The sequence below is a fragment of the Suricata suricatta genome, chromosome 7 (assembly GCF_006229205.1).
Source record: "Suricata suricatta isolate VVHF042 chromosome 7, meerkat_22Aug2017_6uvM2_HiC, whole genome shotgun sequence".
Taxonomy (NCBI): domain Eukaryota; kingdom Metazoa; phylum Chordata; class Mammalia; order Carnivora; family Herpestidae; genus Suricata; species Suricata suricatta.
Window position 1 is genome coordinate 122,708,009 of NC_043706.1, and position 20,341 is coordinate 122,728,349.

The window sequence follows — 20,341 nt, forward strand, 5'->3', positions numbered from 1 at the left end:
CTGCTTGTGGTGACTTCTTTACTTGCAATCTGTGCTTTACACATACCAAACCGGTGTTCTTCAAACCTTGGCGTGCAAGTAGTTCTACAGGAATCATCTCCCCAGTTCTCAGCTTCTGTGTTTCTTTCTAACAAAGCTCCTTTGATCAGGGTAGCAAAGTAGTATGCTGCCCCTCTTTTCCCACATCCTGTTGACAAGTGCCCTTCTCCTTTAAAGAAGAAAGGCATACTCTCATGCATCAGGAGTAGTTTTATGGTGTATTGCCCTGGGGGGGAAGGTGGAAAACCTTCCTGGGTGTCTGAGGGGAAAAGGGACAACTCAGATTACTGGTATAGTGAAGTTTCTGTTAATTAAGGTATTAAGAAGAGCTGCCTGTTCTTCCCTTTTTTCTATGGAAGAAAATCAGAGCAAAGAATAAGCCTTTATTTGAAAATGCTGGGCATGAGAAAAGATGTCAAAAGCAACATTCTAATTTGGGGAATGAGGGGAAAAAGAGGGGAGAGAAAGAATCGTCCTTAGATATTAATAGCCATTGTTTGATCATTTGGGATTTTATCCAGAGGGATGATGAGGGCCATTTGGGGATCAGAGTGTGAAAAGGTTTAGCTGTGAGGACAAAGACAAGCAAGGACCACGATGGAAAAGTCTGTCTTTCAGACGTCTCTTACACTTATAAATACATCAGTAAGGGTGAAGCCTCACGTTAAAGCCCGGCCTGTGTTGCAGTGTTCTGAAAGAGTTTTCATGAAATGACCTCACCTTTTCATTTTCTATTCATTATGAAAGAATATTCCTGATTGAAGAGCAAACCCAAAAAAGCAAGAGAGAAATGCTGAAGGGGGTAGCGCCTGGTCTCATCCAAGTGACATAAGGCTCTGTGGCTGACTGAAATTTTGGAATTAGAAATCAGACGAGGTGAGGCGAATGGGGCCACGGGTTCACATTTACCCGAGTTAGAAAATTGCCATTTATGTCAGTTACGTGGAAGACATCCTCAAACTAAATGAGCCTAATTTTCGGCTCTGAGGTATTTTGTCTTTTCAGAAATTCGTTTAAAACAGTGGTGAGATAAAACCATTTAAATTGGTTTTGAGGGTTTTTTAAGTGTTTTTGTTCTCTTTGCCAGAGCGCGTGGGAATGAACAGCATTTCAGCTGTCCCGTCTTTCAGTCTTAGAGTAACCAGCCTCTGAATGCAAGAACGTGATGAATCTTTGCAAGACATTTTGTATGCTTCCCAGAATTGAGAAACTGAGTAACTCTAAGGATGGGGTGACAAATCCTTTTCTTGTTTTAAAACAAATCTGGAGGCTGCCCTCTATGAAAAATCAGTTAGGAGAGATTATTAAAGATAGTATTTGATGACAGATGCTTATATGCTTTTTAGCCTATCACCCAGAAAGAATGAAAAGAATTCTGTGATTTTGCTGTGACAGAACTTCCCTTCTCATCTGCTGCTCTACGTGAATGAACTTTCTCCCATGTTAAATTCATAACAATGAAAGTGGGAATAGAACCAGCACACTACTCGGATTCATTATGACAATAAATCATACTGATTCCTAAATACACAGTCTAGCTCATTATGGGACACACTTACAGTAAATTTTACTTTTTCTTTTTAATGATTATTAAAATGTGTATTACTGATGTTTTGATCAATTATGCATTACAGTACCTCCGATCTAGAGGAAAACTTTAACGCTTATTAGCACCTTATCTCACAGGAAATTTTGATATGTTTAAATTTCAATTTGTATACATCTAAACATATATCTCTAAATGTTTATTTTGAGAGAGAGAGAGAGAGAGAGAGAGAGGGAGGGAGGGAGGGAGGGAGGGAGGGAGAGAGCAAGCAGGGCAGGGGCAGAGGGAGACAGAATTCCCAAGCTTAGGGGCTTAGCCCAGTGTGGGGCTCAATCCCATGAGCTGTGACCTGAGCTGAAATCAAGAGACACTTAACAGATGGAGCCACCCAGATGCCCCCAATTTTTATACCTTTCTTTTTTTGCAGAGTAGTATGCTAATCAAGTTAGGACTTTTGAGCATACAAATAGATTCTTTTGTAATAAAATTCAGTAGGGTAAGTAAATGGAAATATAGGTTATAAGAAATTACAAAATGTATTATTTCTAACTCTTGAAGAAAGAGCTTTTTCCGTTTTAAAGTAGATTGTAATACCAAATTGTTACGATACATAACAGCTGAAAGGATGATATAATTTTTCATGTCTGTATTTGCTGTACAGAAGTTACATCTTTTATACTTGCTAAAAGATCTGATGAAAAGTGATAGACGTCAACTTAAAATTGTGCCCAGGGATACATTTCTGTAATCTTAGAGCAAACAATTTCCCCAGTTTCCTAGAGCAAAGGATTTTTGGTGAGGAAGAAAAGTCAAGGTTACTGTGCTGAGGTACTTGCTGACCAGTAAACCTCCCGGTTTCTTTTACTTCTAAGGCTTTGTCTGGAATCCGCCTCACTTCTCTTCACCAGGCTAGCTTACCAGTACTGATTCAGTACAAATCCTGCTTTTCACAGGCCGGTTCTCACTACCTCATAAAGATAGTCTAGAAATTGTTGCTGTGTGCCCCGCAGCTTAATTACATTGTGTTATCACCACCTTTTTACCTTTTAATCTTCTGGATTCTCCTGAAGGACAAGGACAACTATCTTGTTTCCTCTCACCACCTGGCATGTAACTGGCATTTATAAATATTTATTGAATGTCATCTTTCTAAATGTTACTAATATTTCACTAGAGTATAAGCTCTATGAGAGCAAGAAGTAAGTCTTAGTTGTTGATCTTTGAATCTCTAACTCTTAATAAAGTACCTAAGATCTGGAGGATATGTGTAAATTTTGTCTGTTGATTAAATAAGTTGACTATATAGTAACTATAGACTAATTTACAGCGTTTTAACATGCTTTGGCTACAGTAAGGAAATGTAATGGAAAGAATTCCAGTGCTCTGTGTTTTGTAACTTTACTATGTTTAAAATTTTTTTTAATGTTCATTTTTTGAGAGAGAGAGAGCAAGAGAGAGCAAGCAAGTTGGGAAGGGGCAAAGAGAGAGGGAGACATAGAGTCGGAAGCAGGCTCCAGATTCTGACTTGTCAGCTTGGGACGCAAACTCCTGAACTGCAAGATCATGACCTGAGCTGAAGTCAGATGCTTAATCAACTGAGCCACCCAGGCTCCATTTACCATACTATGTTTATAATGAGTTTTAAATTAAGTCATAAGTATATTATCATAAGATATACCTATTGTGTCTCCTCCATTTTGGTATTATATGATTTCCAGAAATGACATATCTATGGCCTTAATGTGAATTCCCTAGTGTTTTATCATTTTTAAAATTATGACCTCAATATTTCTGTTTTTTTAATATTGTTTTGGTCTTTTGTTTTCTTTTAAATCAGGAATCTATGTTGGAATACTGTATATCAAATTACTTTTTTTTTTTTTTACTGTTTGTGCAAGTGCTGATATGCTTGTGCTTACTTCTTTGAACTTGTTAATTTGGTAAGTTATAACAAAGGAGTAATTGTCCTCATATTGGAAAGAATCCCATAATTTTTTTTAATTAATTTTTTAAGGTAATTGTAGATCCACATGCATATGTCAGAAATACTATGGAAATATCCTATGCCCTTTACTCCATGTCTTCCAGTGGTAATATCTTGCAGAAAAACCTATACTATAATGTTATGACCAGAATATTGACATTGATAAAATCCACCAATCTTATTCAGACTTCCCCAGTTATATGTGTATTTGTGTGTGTGTGTGTGTGTGTGTGTGTGTGTGTGTGTGTGAGTGTGTGTGTCAGAGAGAGAGAGAGAGAGAGAGATTTAGTTCCAAGCAGTTTATCAGATATAGATTCCTGTATCACCACAGTCAGGACAGAGAACAGTTTCCTAAGAAGGACCTCTCGTTACATTTTTACAGCCACGTCTGTCTCTTGTCAACCCTTCTCTGTCCCTATACCCTAACAACCACTAACTTGTTCTTCATTTCTAAAATCTTGTCATTTAAAAACATTCTATAAATGGAATCATATGTTACTCACCCTTTCAGAGTTGACTTCTTTTCACTCAGCAAGTAATAGTTGCCTGGAAGCTCGTCTGAGCTGTTGCATGTATTGGAGTATTCCACGGTATGAATGACCCAAAGTTTAATAGTTCAGCCATTGAAGGATATTTGGGTTGTCCTGTGATCAAATGTTTGCCCCCCTCCTCCCCAATTCATGTTGAAATCCTCACTCCCCAAAATAATGGTTACTAGGTGAGGTCTTTGGGGGATGATTAGGTCATAAGGCTGGAGCACTCATGAAAGAGATCTGTTATGAAAGAAATCCCACCGAGCTCCCTACCGCTTCCTAGTGTTCTGTTTTAGAAAAAACCAGCAAAACTTTTCAAGATTGGCTGTACCATTGTACCTTCCAGTCAACAACGTAAGTGGTGAGTGACCCAGTTTTTCCATGTTATTGCTGGCAGTTGGTATGTCACTGTTTTTTTATTTTATTTTATTTTTTTAATTTTTAGAGAGAGAGCGGGGCGCCTGGGTGGCTCAGTTGGTTAAGCATCTGACTTCGGCTCAGGTCATGATCTCACAGTTCATGGGTTCGAGCCCTGCACCGGGCTCTGTGCTGACAGCTGAGCCTGGAGCCTGTCTTCAGATTCTGTGTCTCCTTCTATCTCTGACCCTCCCCTGCTCACGCTGTCTCTTTCTCTCTCTCAAAAATAAATAAAAACATTAAAAAAAATTTTTTGAGAGAGAGAGAGTGAGCAGGGAAAAGGGGCAGAGGGGGGGAGAGAGAGAGAGAGAATGAGAATCTCGAACAGTCTCCATGCTTAGTGCGGAACATCTGATGAAACCAATCTGATGCTCAACCAACTGAGCCACCTAGTCCTCCTGCCTCACTATGTTTATTTTAGTTGTTCCAATAGTTCTGTTGACATCATGGTTTTAATTTTTATTTCCCCTTGCTACTTAACACCGTGTGCTTATTTGCTATCTGTATTTCACCTTCAACAAAATGTGGTTTTGCCCCTCCCCCTTTTATCTTTATAGTTTTGAGAGCTCTTAATGTATTATAGCGACTAATCCTTAGTTAGATATGTATTTTGCAAATATTTTTCCCAGTCTGTAGCTTCTCTTTTGTCTTCATAACATGGAGGCACAAAGTTTTAAATTTTGGTAGTACCCAGTTTTTCAGTGTTTCCTTTTTTATATGCCATTGGTGTCAAGTCCATATGCTTTATTGTGTATTTTTCTTAGTGTCTTAGTCTGTTTTTTCTGTTTTTCTCCCCCAAGTAGAGTTCCTAAATAATATTGCTTTAGGCTTTTATTTATTTATTTTTTTTTTTTTTTAGTGTTCTCATTGTCAGATTTTTAGTAACAATGTCATGCCGGTTTCCTAAATATTGTTGAAAAGGTTCTCCTATTGGACTTGGACTTAAACACATTTTTTTCTTAAAGAAAGTCCTTGTAAAGCAGAACTTTGTTCTTTTGGGGGGAATTATTTTATATGTTTACTAATTTCTTGCATTTAAAATATTTTTGGCTTGGGGTGCCCGCTGGGTGGTTCAGTCAGTTAAGCTCAGGTCGTGATCTCACAGTTCGTGAGTTCAAGCCCCATATTAGTGCAGAGCCTGCTTGGGATTCTCTCACCCTCTCTCTCTGTGTCCCTCTCTCGTTCGCTTGCTCTCTCTCTCTCTCTCTCTCTCACGAAATAAATAAACTTAAAAAATATGGGGTTTTTTTGGCTTGACCAAGTGTTGATATATTAAAATTTTCTAGAATATTTTCCATTTCTGTCAGATTTGCACACTTATTAACTAGATATTACAAACTTAACCTTTTTTCTCTTCCCTTGTATCTCTCACAATCAGTCATTAAATTTTTAAAATTTGACTTACCTCCTCATTTTCTTTTGGTAAACCATACCCTCATTGTGCACCTACACTATTTATTGACAGATTTCCCAGTTTCTACTTCCAACAGGTAGTCCCTTGAGCCACTAGATTAGAACAGGTAGTCTTCTTTAAATGCTTTGTTTAAGAAATGCTGATTATTAAAATTCAGGTTAATTAGTAATGTAAATTAAAATCACTTACTTTTTTTGGCTGAAAAACTGTTACTTGGTACAGATGAATATATGGCGAAATCTCCATTGACAAGGCTGTGTGAATTGGTACAGAAGTTTTGGAAAGCCTTTTGGCAAAATGGATGGAATTACAAAAATATCTGTAATTCAGTAATTCTAGTTTTGGAAAGCTTGTGCTTAGGAAATAATCACAAATGTATTAAGAGCTTTATGTGGAGTTCTCTGGATGCTTATTTATACATTTGTGAAAAATGCCAAATAACCAAAGCATAAGTCATTGTGGAGAGGCTAATTAAGTTATGGCATATCTACTGGGTGGAAAGTAATGTAGTCATTTAAGAATCACAAAGCATCTTTTGTAACATGGGAAGCGGCTTATATGGAAATGCAGGATATAAAATTGTGTGTATTATACACCATGATTTGGACTTTTAATGTCTGTATACTTAGAAAGATTGTGGCGTTTAGTTTCATAGATAGATAGTTACTTTTGACATTTTTCTTCTCGTTTATTTTCTGTTTTGTAGGTGAACATATTCCATACCATAAAAAATTTAGAAGCAAAAGCTTCATTAAAGGCAAATCGGTTTTTAAAAGCCACCTATAGTAGCTCCGTATAGAAGTGCCCTTAAGTGATTTGAACTCTGAAGTCATCTTTAGCAGTTCTAATCAAGCTGAGTTTCATTCTGCTTCTGACACCCCTCTTATTTTTCTTTTGTCTTCCAAGTCTTCCAACACACCATTCCCCCTGTCCTGACAACTCTTCACTTCTCCAACACCCCTCACTTTACTGTATCCTTAGGTACGCGCTTGAAGGCTACTTTTCCTGAGTGGCCTTCTCCTAAACTTGCTACCGTGCTTCTTTTCTTTGACCTCCTTGTGCTTCGTGTGGGTTTACTTTAACTGCTTTTCATTTTTTGTTGTCTCCTCCAGGTTTTAAACTTAATAAGGCTTGCACCCTTCAGGGTGCTTTTTATCAATTTACAGTGCCACTTAGTGCTAGGCCACTAGAGTTATTTACACAATAAAGAAAAAGCGCTCAAAAAATGTTCCTTAAATTGACCTGAACTGTAAGGCAACCAGTGGTCCCTAGAGGGAACTATGGCCATACAGTTGTAACTAGATAAAGAAGACAAATAACATTCATGTAGCTCTTGGCATTTGTAACAACGCTTTCTTTCTTTCAGGATCTGATTTGAACCCTACAATCATCCTGATTCTTCTGTTAGTAAGTGATGGAACCAGGATCTGAATGACAGATGCTAGATGAGAGATAGTTATATGGAAAATTGTTGATAGTAGGTGGTAATTAGAAAACCAGTTACAGAGTGAGTGAGGGTAAAAGGACTAGTCCAACTGGTGAAAACTGAAAAGGGGGCAAAAAGCCAACGCAGTGTAATCTGGAAGATTTGTTATAAGTGAAGGGTAGAAATGGAGGACAGGCTTGATGTTATTAATGTAATTCCAAGCATCGCGTGTCTCTCTCTTTTTCCCCTTTAACGAAGCCAGAAAATATTTGAGTCCCTACTAAATGTGGACTCTCTATGGTAAATGTTTTGATTCTATTAGATTTGGTGTTGCTGATAAAGCTAAGCCCCGTAAAGAATCCTTCCTCTGAAATTTGCTTAAGTAACTAATCGTAGTTTCAAGCTTGGTTTCTTTGAAGTTTCCTCTAGGGGGTGACAGTGTACAATTAACAGACTTAATGAAAGTATAGATGTTGTTTGAGAGTTATTTGTTTATATGATCATAGAAAAATTAAACAGTTGTTCAGGAAGTTGTAAATAGGTATGGCCATTTCAATTCTGAGAGGTAATAGGACATGCAGCTTAAGATTGTACTTTAAATAAAGGCTAAATAATATGGGATTTTTAAAATTGATATGTTAAATCAGATGGATTTGAGGATTAATAGCCAGTTGCCTATTGTTTTTTTTCTGTTGTTAATCACACAGAAATTGGGTCTTTTAAAGCCAGTGAGACAAAGTTAACTAAACCAATAGAGATATCCCCCTTTTGTTGTGATTTGTGAATCTCTGTGATTAATGGAAATCTGTAGTCCTATTGTCAAAATACTTATAATTTTTTATTACAGACAGACTCAGGCCACTTTACTGTAGCAATGACAGGTTAATAATAAAAACACAAAGTTGGACACCTGATTTATCCATTAACATTTCATTTATTTGCCTTTTGTTTGTTTTTGCAAACATGTTGCAAATATGAATTTTATTTTTGTAAAAAGGTAGTCACTTTAATAGTTACTCCTATTTTTTTTTAACATTTATTCATTTTTAAGAGAGAGAGACAGAGTACGAGTGGGGGAGGGGCAGAGAAAAAGAAAGAATCCGAAGCAGGCTCTAGGCTCTAAGCTGTCATCACAGAGCCCAAAGTAGGGCTCAAACTCATAAACTGCGAGATCATGACCAGAGCTGAAGTTGGACACTTAACCGGCTGAGCCACGCAGGCGTCCTACTCCTATATTTGAGTAAAGTATTTTTTCATTTTTAGACTCTCAGTCTGTCCCTAAGGTTGAAGGCACAGGGGTGGTAGTGTCTAGTAATTCATCCTTCACCGTCGTCGTTTTGCTTTGTCACCCATGCAAGTTTAAAGCATCTTTTCTTATGACAATTATGTTTGACGTTGAAGGTGAAAACTTATTCTTGAGCAGCATGTTATTACATGAAAGAGGTTTCCACTGCTTGTGAAGTTCCTGCTTTCATTCAGTTCGTTTATTTTTCTGTGGCTTGTCAGGTTTTTTTTTTGTTTTTTAGATGTTTTTTAACTTCAGTTACTGCTTCTCTTTGGAAGCACTCTGGATTCCATTGTGCCTGAGGACTTTTTAGATATTCCTCCTTGTTTTATTTTTTAGTGTTTGCTCTGGCATTTATGTTAGCTTGTCATAGTCTACTCTCCTGTAACATACCACCTCACCTTCCAAGTAAGAGCTTTTCTTTTCCCTTCCCCTGCCCTTTGTTGCCGTACATTTTACATAAAGATATGTCATAAACCCTAGAATATATTTTAATTTCCTTAACTGTCATTTTTTACAAGAAATTTATAAAATGTTAAAATATTTTCATGCATAGTTACCATTTTCAGCACTTGTTACTCCTCTCCTTAGATCCCACTTTTAAATCTGGTATCATTTTCTTTCCTGTGGAAGAGCTTTATCATTTCTTACACAGGCTTGCTGCCTGTAAATTCTTTCAGCTTCTATAGAGTGAAACAAGCTTTTATTCCATATTTATTTTTAAGAGATAATTTTGCTGACTAAAGAATTTTAATTTGTTTATATTTTTCTTCAGCACTCAATTCTTTTTTTCTCTTTTTCTTTTCTTCTTTTTTTTTTTTTTTTTTTTGGTCACACCTCCCTACCTCTTTGGGGAATCCAGTTACACATATGTTAGAACACTTGTTTTTGGTTTTTGTTTTTTTCATAACTCACTGAGACTGGTTTCTTTTTCTTTTTCTTTTCAATCCCTTTTTCCCTGCGTAGAGTAGTTTTTATTGCTATGTTTTGAAGTTCACTAATCTTTCTCTCATGGTGTCTACACTGCTGTTAATTCCTATCCAATACATTTTTCATTTCAGATATTTTTCATCTCCAGAAGTTCCATTTGTGTTCCTTGTGTATGTTTTGTTTCTCACCTCATTTTATTCATGTTTTCCATTGTATACTTCATCGTGATTTTCCAGTAATTTAATGTCATTGCCTGCTATTTTTAATATCACTGTTATTTTATCCGTGTTTGATCTTATTGGGCTGTTAACATTCTTCTGCTTGTTGCCACCTTAGTAATTTTTGATTGGCTGTAGGACAGTGAATTTTAAGTTCCTGAATGTCTAGAGTTTAGAGTTTTTAAACAGATTTGATCTGGCAACAGTTAAGTGAGTTGCAGTTCAGTGCGATATGTTCGTGCCTTATTTTGTTTGTTTTTAGTTTTGGCAGCAGGTCTAAAGTAGCTCCAAGGACAGGATAATCCTCTACTAGAGCATACCCCAAATTTAAGGTCTCAACTGAATATTTGGGGTAAACATTTGGGCTCTGCACCCTGGTTGGAACTTGAAAGCATCCCAATTTGGCGATGTGCTTTGGGGGTGGTTCCACCCACAGCTTCTGCTCACTCTTGACTTCGTGGAGCTTCCCTCTACACCTACAGCTGGTAGTATTCAGCTTCGCCTCAAGTTTATCCTTGTACAGATCTTTTCTGCGTGCCTTCTACTCTTCAGCACTCTGCGCCTCCACTCACAGCTGCTTCGGGTGACCTAAACTCTATAGCCTGTTTTCTCAACTCTACTAGACTATGCTCTGCTTGGGTCTACCCCCTACTCCTTAGTTTATAATGTGCCTCCAAGGGGGCACCTGGTGGCCCAGTCGATTGAGCTTCCGACCTCTGCTCAGGTCATGATCTCATGGTTTTTGAGTTCAGGGCCCACATCGAGCCCTGAGTTCAGAGCCTAGCGCCTGCTTCAAATTCTGTATCTCCCTCTACCTCTGCCCTTCCCCCGCTTGCGCTCTATCTCTCAAAAATAAATAAATGTTAATAAAAAAAACTGTGCCTCCAGGAAGAATGCTGGGCTGATCATTGGTGTGGTCCTATCATTTGCTTCTTTCTCCAGGTGTCATGGTCTTTCCATCTGTTTCCATTTATGAAAATTGTGTTTCATATATTTTGTCTAGTGTTTTGTTGTTTATGGTGGGATGGCAAGTCCAGTTACTCCATCATGGCCAAAATTGGAATCTGGTCTCATTTTAGTAATCAAATAGTCACTTCGTATTTGCTCTATACCAGCACAGTCTTCTAATAAGAATTCAGGAGTAGCTCACTTTTTCTTAAAGCTACTATATCATGACAGCAGTTCCAAAAATACTGTTTAATGAAGGAATGAGCAAAGTAAACACCCTGTATTAGTAGAAACTCATTCATACTTTCCTTTTCATCTTTGACTCAGAAGTCCCTTCACAAAAGTCTAATCCTAACCATATAGCAAATATTTACAATATACTTATGAATACAGTAACATATTCAGTTCTGTTTATTGGAGCAAAATCTTCTAAACATCAATGTAAATTATAATGATTCCTATTTGAGTGCCATATTTATTTAACCTATCAAAGCATCACTCTTCACAATTGCTTTTATATGTCTTTCTTTGTTTATTTATATCATGCATTTCATAGCTTTATATTTCTCATGTATAAGCAAGGATGTGTTAGAATGTTAATGTTTAGATTTAATGGAACTTTGAATTACACATACCTTCAGGATTTGTAAATGTTTATCTCCTAAATGCTTCACATTAAATTAAAGTTAGGTTGGAAAGTATTTAATCCTTTTGCAAATGTGCCTCATTACTCATCTTCAAATAATATTTATTCATAAAAATAAACACATTTCCTTGATGAAATAAATCAAATATATTTTCTTATACATGATTTTAGCTACATATTTGTTCTGTTTTAGTAGGTAATTTTCCATGTTAGACATTAATTTTTCATCATACTGCTGCTGCTACAATGAATTACTTGTCTTGAGTATATATGAAAGTGATTCTTTTTCCATCTCTTCTGGCAAAAAAATCATTTAGTGTGCGTATTAATTTTCACAAGTAGATTGAAGGTCTTCTCACCTTTACTAATATTAAAAAATGTATCACAAGGTCACTTTCTGTATTTAAGAAATAAACCACGTGAGATATTTAAAAATGTAAAAGCCAGGTCAGTTTTATCCTATTTCTAATTCCGAGATGATTCTTTCCAGGTCTTCAATTAAAGGTGCTACGTGTACTTGCAAAGACTAAATTGTACATGTAAACTAGGAAAGAAAATGCATGTAAGCAAAACCAATGAACTGTATTGTCATTATTCTTTGTAGCAAGTATCAGACATCTGCATTAAGGTTAACTTTTAAAGGACAGGAGCCATATTTGTTGGTATTTGTGTTGTGAGGAAGGATGATAATGGTTTTGGTGATGGTGAATTGAGAATAATTTGATTTTTTTGCTTCTGAAGAGATACAGATACTCTCTATTTTTAATGTAAAGAACAGTAGAAGTAATTAAAATTAATAACAAGTTAGAAACTGAGAATTATACTTAAAAAATTTTTTTTAATGTTTATTTATCTATTTTGAGATAGAAAAAGCCAGGGAGGGGGTGGGGAGAGGGTTGCTCAGAGAGAATCCCTATGAGGCTCCATGCTGTCCGCCCAGAGCTGGACTCGGGGCTCTATCTCACAAACTGAAATCACGACCTCAGCTGAAATCGAGTGGGATGCTTAACTGACTGAGCCACCCAGGTGCCCCCTAAGAATTGTACTTTTTACATAGGAATAAACGACTTAAATCGCTTTCTCATGGTAATAAGAAAACTGGTCAATTAATTTCTACATGTTTGCTTAACAAGTCCTAGATGGCTGCCACTTAAGCCATTGGAAACCTAAGAATCAATCTTATTTTTTCAACCTATCTATGCTGGGTAGCGATTTATCCCCAACGTTGGTTCACCAAGTAGCCAGTACACTTCATGGATTGTAGGATTCATATAGTGTTCACTACTATATTTAACAAGATAGGGAGAAAGACCTAGGAAAATCAAACTGTGCTGTATTTTCTCACATTTCATGACATCATGTTAGCCAGCAGTATATATGGGTAGTGAATAAGTAATGTATATTAATTTTCTGTACATGTTTTTGAGTGAGGTTGTTGTTTTAAAGAGATTGACTCAGGAGTACCTGGGTGGCTCAGTCAGTGAAGTGTCCGACTTCAGCTGAGGTCATGATCTCATGGTTTGTGAGTTTGAGCCCCATATTGGACTTTGTGCTAACAGCTCAAAGCGTGGAGCCTGCTTCAGATTCTGTGTCTCCCCCTCCTCCTCACACTCTGTCTCTCTCTCTTTCAAAAATAAATAAACAAACAAACAAAAATTAGATTGATCTATGTTCGAAATAATTATTTGGGAGGTTGGGAAGGCAAGTGTTAAGCTCATTGGAGGTTGATAATTTTAATAAGTATATTGGTGCTAATCTGTTACTGGTCTCTGTTGCTCACATATAGGCATAGAGAGTGAGGATTATTGAGTTTATACATGACTGTACTTTTGCCAGAGGAATATAGTAAAAATATTATGGGTAGAAAGACATAGGGTTCTAGAAAGTTCTAGAAAAATATGTAAAATCAAAGTTGGTTGCTGAGAGAAGTTAAAGGAGAAAAGACTGATTGTAATGAAGAAATAGACACCTGTGAACTGGACACCTGTTGTAATAGGCATAGTTTCAAGTTGGAACAAAGGGAAATTGTATTTAGAGTTGTATTTGGAAGTAAAACAGATTGAGATGATAAATTAATTATGGAGTGACTGGCATGTAAAGGAGAGTGCATACAATTATTGGAGACCAGGTCAGTAAGAATTGAGAACACGGTACTGTGCATTAATTAGGATTAGATTTACTTTCTTATCGCTGAGAATCCAAAGTAACAATAGCCAAATAAAAGGGTTCAAGTCCCTGTTCTGGTGCCACTTGCCAGAGTCCGGTTCCAGCAAGTCCAGGACTCCCTGAAGGATTGACGGTGTCAGCGAAAGGTAGCAAGAGAGCCTCCGCTTCTTTCTCATCCCCAGGCAGGCCTCTCTATACTGACTAGAGAGTCAGCTTTATTTTTTGAAAAAATGTATGGGATACAAAACAGGAGTGACAGTTGCCTAAGACAATGATTTCTGATGACAAATTCTTTGGTATGTAAAAATTTCCCCAGAGCTTAGATTTGTAGAAGACTCCTGCATCATCTTTAATCAATAGTGATTGAAGTAGGTGACTAGATGCTTATCATATGGGGAAGGAAGGTATCGTTAGCATTCAACTACAAGGCAATGTTTTTAGCATAGTAAAGGCAGGAGTTAGTTCTTTTGTGAGCAAGGGTCAGTAGCTTGTTTTCTGGAGGGGAAGAAAGACAGGTTTCTTGAGAAATGTAATATTTGCTCCTATAATCACAAAAGAAGAAACTGCTATAAGTTCCTTCACAGGGTCTGATACCAGTCAGCCAGGCGCCTTGGGGGTCAGTGCTCAAGAGTGGGTGTAGAGGTAGGTCACTGTTAGACCTTTTTTCCCCACTGCAAGTCACCAAGAGTAGAATCCACAGGCACAAAAGGAGTTGGTTAATGGGTGTATTTTAGTTCAGCTGAAAGGCCCTTCCTCAGTAGCTGAGCAGGAGCCTAGGGTTTTTAAGGGTTTTGGTGAGGCAAAATAAGTTATCATTTAGTTAACTAATTACAGTTATAGCATTTTATGGTAGCCAATTATATTGTAATACATAGACGCGAGTTTTGACGTGAACCTGTTATTTTAAAGTTCTTAGTCTTTTAAAATGACCAATCATAGACACCTAAGATGTCTAGGTGTCTGGGGGGTAGGTGACTGTAACCTCACCTTGAACTTTACCTCTGCCAGGTCTTAGTAAATGGGTGGGGTTACTTAACAAAATCTTGAAAAACAAGTTAAACTTTAGGTTACAGTGTTCTTTATCAAGTTATATTCTTAGGGTCTTTACAGAGCCAGTTGCTCAACCTTTAATTATTTTACCAGAATGGGAGTGGGAGAGTGAAACAGTGGTTGGTATTTTAGGGTCCAGTTTGACCCGCGGGAATAGGGTCTTACAGTCACCATCTGACTTGGGGGGGGGGGCACCTTGCAAACCCACCTTACTTCAGAAACGACTTCCAGCAAAGGACTTACTTCCTCATTTAAAACAAAGTCTCATGTTAGCAGTACCCAGTTTGTGCCAAATCTATGAAGTCTTCAGGGATTCAAGTGCTTTCCAATTTCAGATCTACAAACCAACTCATGATTACCGTTTGTAGGGTTGCATTGTGGTCTGAGGTATTTACTAGAGTTTCAGTCATTCCATTTCTATTTTAGGAAGCAGAAGAGGGAAAGGGTCAGTGAGATCTTTCCTCTGCTTCATTCCCCCTTTTAAAGTGACTTCCAGACTTCTCTCCTACCAACTTCTGGTAATATGGTACCAGTCTTAGTTACTTGGTCATATCTTGCTTTGAGGAATACTGGGGAATGTACTTTTTTGGCTAGGTACGTTACACTGCCCTTAATATTATAGGGGTCTTGTTAGCATAGAAGGTAGAAAGACAGAATGTGAGTAGACAGGTAGCAGTGTCTGCCACAAGTATTAACTATCCATGTGAACAGCGAACTTTTCAAGATGATGGAAGGACAAGGAAGGACCTTGACGTCCTTGGGCAGTTACAGGTGTTAACAAGTTCAGGTGGAAGGAAGAGAGAGGCTTGCTCCCTAGACCAGTGTGTATAGAAAACACGGAGAGAAAACACTGGGAGAACACTTGCCAGACCTGAGCTAGGAGGAATATAAGAGGATTTCTTCAAGTGACGTCTAGGTTTAGTGAAGACAGAGGGAGAAGGAATCTACGGACATGTAGAGGATTTCGCCAGTTATAAAGCAGTAGCTCCAAGGGACACAGTAGAAGGAATGGGGCCCTGTGGAAGTCGTAAGCACTAGGTTGGGGTAAGAAAAGTACTACATGTATTATTAAAGGTAGAGAAACATAGAAATTTATAAAAATGATATAAAAATTATCAGTAGAAATTCTGTTTTCTTTCCCACATTCCAGCAAGTTATCTTGCCATTCCCTGGGATCATGGAGGTCCCAGAGGCTGCAGTTTCAATATTGCATAGGGCAGGGACTCAGTTTGGGGGACTATGAACAGCCCCGTGTGGAATTGCTCCCTACTGCCAAGCAGAAGCCTTCCTCTTAAAAATAGAACAAGAACACTTAAAATTCTTGGTAGAATTTTGGTAATACAGTAAAACATGGCAAGATTAAATTTGGAGAAAGAAAAAGCATATTAACAGTTACAGATATTGTCACGTGTAAAGATGGCATTTGATCTGTGATCTCAGCAAACCAAACAGCCAAGAAACCTAAAAAAATAAAAATACATTAAAGAGGAAAAGGAAGGGTCATTTATTAAGCGTATTTGAGATTGGTGCCAATAACTTGGGAAAAGGAATGCAAGTTAAAGCATTAAATTTGGATGGGCCTGAGTGGCTCAGTCAGTAAAGTATCTGACTTCGGCTCAGGTCATGATCTCACGGTTTGTGGGTTCGAGCCCAGCATCGTTCTCTGTGCTGACAGCTCAGAGCCTGGAGCCTGCTTTGGATTCTGTCTCCCTCTCTCTCTGCCCTTCCCCTGATCACACTGTCTCTCTGTCTCTCAAAAATAAATATATGTTAAAAAAAATTTTTTTTAAGAGTTAAATTTGAAAAATTAAAACTCTGGGAAAAATATCCATGTAAATGAGTATCAAGTCCCTTGGAGATAAAAGAACTTTTCTAGGCACAGAATTGACAGGAAAAGAAAATCACAACTAATAGCTTCGAGTACATAAATATTTCAAGCCTCTGTGTTTCAAAACAGCATTCAGAAATTGAAAGATGGCATGATATTTGCAATCAATATATTAGTTTTCCAAAGAGCTTGTGTGATGCACTTTACAAGAAAAAATGCAACAAACACACTGGAAGAAAAAACCTGAACAGCTCACAAAGAGGAAGTGTTGGGGAGTTCAGTCACAGTTATAAGAAGAAAAGGAGCTTCAGCCAGGCACAGATCTTGAACAGCTCAAAAGAGATGTGACTGGTTTAAAAGTAAAGGGTGTTCAACCCTGCTTTAAAAGGTGTGAGGGGGAAAAAAAAAGAGGGGTGAGGGTAAAGGAGAGATAATTGAAACCTAACCCACACATGCTAAATAAGTGTGACTGGTTAAAAGACAGAGAAGGAAGAAGAAAATTTGGTCACATTTGTGACCAAAGGATGTTTAAACCAATCAGATTTTTTGCTTTTCAAATTAGAGCCTGGTTTTGGGTCAGAGTGGTACCCAGTGCTGACTGGTGTGCAGGGAAAATGAAAACACCGTGCTTTTTATACTGTGTAGTGGTGTAAATCTGGTTCTTTTGGTATTCCATTCTTTCATAAGTACCTAGATGGATCAGATCCTTAAATTTGATATATGAAAATAAATACATTAATAAGTTAAACATCCAACTCTAACATGAAATAGCCTAAAAGCCTAGGCATTAAGTAGTAGTTTTTTCAGATAAAGCTACTAAAATTAAAAATAGAGGGATTAAATAACTGCATATTATGTATATCAACACATTTTTAAAGAATATATGTTCAAGTAGACATAACTGAATTGGAAATCCTGAGAGTAACAGACGCCAAGCCATGGTCTAAAGCTCTAGTAAATAAAGCAGTGATAGGCCAGTAGACTAATGAAACAGGATAGACAATATACAGAACTTCCCATGGAAGCTTATTATATGATAATGAATGATAAAAGTGGCATTTTAGTCAGTGGGGCAGAATGAGCTATTCTTTCATCCATGTGTTTATCTATTCAGAAAATGTTTATCGAAGGCCAAGCACAATCCTACATGCTAAGAGTACATCAGCAAACCAAGGAGACGAACATCACCATCATCACAGTTTAAATTCGAGTTGGAGTAGAGACAGTGGTGATTAGGTGCTGAGGAGAAAAGTAAAGCTAGGAAGGGGGGTCGTGTTCACGAGATGCCATTTGAGGGGAAAACATTATATTCCTCCTTTGTACTCTGTAAAGCACTGCCACGAGGCAATTTGTTAAAAAGCAAACAAGAAATTTGGCAGATTTTCTTTTATTTGACAACTACTACTAATTGATAAAGGAGGTTATAGAGCAATGCAGTCAATGTACACTACTTTTTTAGTAATGAAAATGAAAAATCACTTAAAATCTTGAGACTGATAGGAAGTTTAATAGCAAATTTTTGTGGGTTTGGGGAAATGAGTGCTTGCCTGGTTGGCGGTGTAACTGCATATTGGTGATCTGTTTTGATAGACAGCTTAAGAGTAGCTCTCAGAAGTGAAAAAGATACATATACTATGATCCAGGAATTCCATTTCTGGTATTTGCCTCCAGGAACTCTTGTATTCTCAAGAAGGTGTCGTAGTGCAATGATTTGTAGTCATACTGTGCTTGGATCACGATCCAAGAGCGACCTGAATGTGAATGTTGTGTCCGTCCACGGGCTGGAGCACTGTACCCTGTCACCGATGTCCAGAACAGAACTTGTAGACTGTAAGAGGAAATTACGGTGGTCTGTGTAGACACCACTGGTAACAACAACTACCGCAGACTGTCCATAGCTCCCGTCACTGCGAAAGGTGTTAGGGTCATGGTATCACAAAGGGTTTTAGCTTTAGCGTTGTCTATAATGTTTTTACTAACTTTTTGAAAAGAGTGTATTTTTTTTGTATATATAAAAATGACTAAAGCAGTTCTCTCTGTTAGCCTCAGCTCAAGTTACATTTCCCGGTATTCTGTCCCATATTATATATTTCATCAGTATCACTTAACTGACAATTAGCTGAGTGCTCTTGTGTAGGTGTCTGCGTGCTTAACTTGCCAATTAAATTACTGGTCTTTTTGACAGGTTAGGAGCTGGTCTTTTATTTTTATCATAATGTCAAAAAAGAAGGTCTTACTTGGTAAAAAAAAAAAATATATATATATATATATATATATACATATATTGCTATTATCATCATGAATTTCTTACATTCTTTGGATAATATTTGTGTGTTCTTTATTTTTGTAAATAAGATCTATAGTAAATCAAAGTTTTATTTCTAAATTTACTTAAACTTTAAATTACTTATTAGAACACTTTATTTTAAACACTCGGTAATAGAGGGGCACCTGGGTGGCTCGGTTGGTTCATCGTCTGACTTGGGCTCAGGTTATGATCTCAAGTTTGTGAGTTCTAGCGTGAGCCCCCTCCCTGCCCCCCCCCAACGCAATGTATCGGGCTCTGTACTGACAGCCTGGAGCCTGCCCAAGATTCTGTGTCTCCCTCTCTCTGTCACTCCCCCACTCGTGCTTTGCCTCTCTGTGTCTCTCAAAAAACAAAATAATAATAAATAAATAAAAACATTAAAGAAATTTAAACATTCAGTAATAGAAAGGAATGCTAGAAAATGAGACTGTTCAAACCATCTTATTTTTCTTTGTAGGTCGTTTATATGCAATGCAAACTGGAATGAAGATTGATAGTAAAACTCCAGAATGTCGTAAATTTTTATCAAAGCTAATGGATCAGTTAGAAGCTGTAAGTTAAACACCAGTCATTGATTTTCTGATTAATGTTTTAAGTGACATTTTATTGAATTTGTGTATGTGTATTTTGCCATTTTTGTTCTTCCCCTTGGCGGCAATCAACAAAGTTGTTACAGCTGAGGAGAAATTAGACACAATTTTTTTTCTACATCTTACTGCTAAGGGAGTTAGTTGTAAGCATAAGTTAAAGTAGTTTTCAGTATCTTTGCGTTTACCACTGTGTTTTGTTATTGTAGATATTTCAGATGGCCTTGGAATCATTTTTTCCTAGGTGACAGACTCTCTACACTTCATGTCGTCACATGGATGATTGATTTGGAAAGTCTTAGATAGCTCTTCTAATAATGAAACGGGCTCTTCAGCGAAAGGGACACTGAAGAAAACGGTATCCGATGCCTGTCGTCCCTTTGTCTCGCTCTCGGTACCAGGACAAGATACTTTTGTGGTCCAGGCATTCTTCCCTCTGCTAACAGAAATGTAGTAGGTGACTAATGTATGAGTCACCTTCTTGAACCATGATATAATTCCACAGGGTACACAGAGGCATCAATCCAGGGAGAACTGAATGGGTTGGAAGTCCAGGAAGGCAGGGGTGGCCATAGTAATCCCGCTCAGTAATCAGGACTCCGCCCTGCACCTCCTCCCCCAGCTGTCCTGGTTTCTCTTTTAACAGTGTCAGGGGCTGCTCCTCATTGATGCATCTCTCCAGAAGCTGTTATGTTAAGAGCTTCAGCCTTCTGTTTACTTATTTAATTATGTGACCTGCTCAGGAGAATTATAAATCTAAATATTTATTTAACTAGTTGCTTTATTTGTTTAGAGAGACAAAATTTAGATATATTAAAAATCAAAACATTTATAATAGCCCAGAGCTTTTATAAATGTTGGAAGTTATTCAGATCAAAGCCTCATTAGATTAGTACCCGTGGGCAGTAGGGTTATAACTTGATAGATAAGGTATATGGCCCTTCTGAGCCAGAATCCCTGTCACTGCCACTAGTAACCACCCATGGTGAACCTAGTGGCACCACTGATGAAAACCC

The 20,341-nt window shown here is 37.5% G+C and overlaps 2 protein-coding genes across 7 annotated transcripts in view; one reads left to right on the top strand and one right to left on the bottom strand.

Moving 5' to 3' along the window:
* Positions 1–4,246, bottom strand: part of NMBR (neuromedin B receptor) — a 67,155-nt gene extending 62,909 nt beyond the window's left edge. For all 5 annotated transcript variants that reach the window (XM_029944434.1, XM_029944433.1, XM_029944431.1 and 2 more), the window contains exon 1: positions 4,073–4,246. The gene's annotated coding sequence lies outside the window, so the exon portion shown is untranslated. The remainder of the gene's footprint in view (positions 1–4,072) is intronic.
* Positions 1–20,341, top strand: part of VTA1 (vesicle trafficking 1) — a 67,403-nt gene that overhangs the window by 3,045 nt on the left and 44,017 nt on the right. The window contains exon 2 of one of the 2 annotated variants that reach the window (XM_029944440.1): positions 19,196–19,290. The exons of the other annotated variant lie outside the window; for it this stretch is intronic. Within the exon in view, the coding sequence (XP_029800300.1) occupies positions 19,196–19,290 (95 nt within the window). The remainder of the gene's footprint in view (positions 1–19,195; positions 19,291–20,341) is intronic. 2 annotated transcript variants of the gene reach the window in all.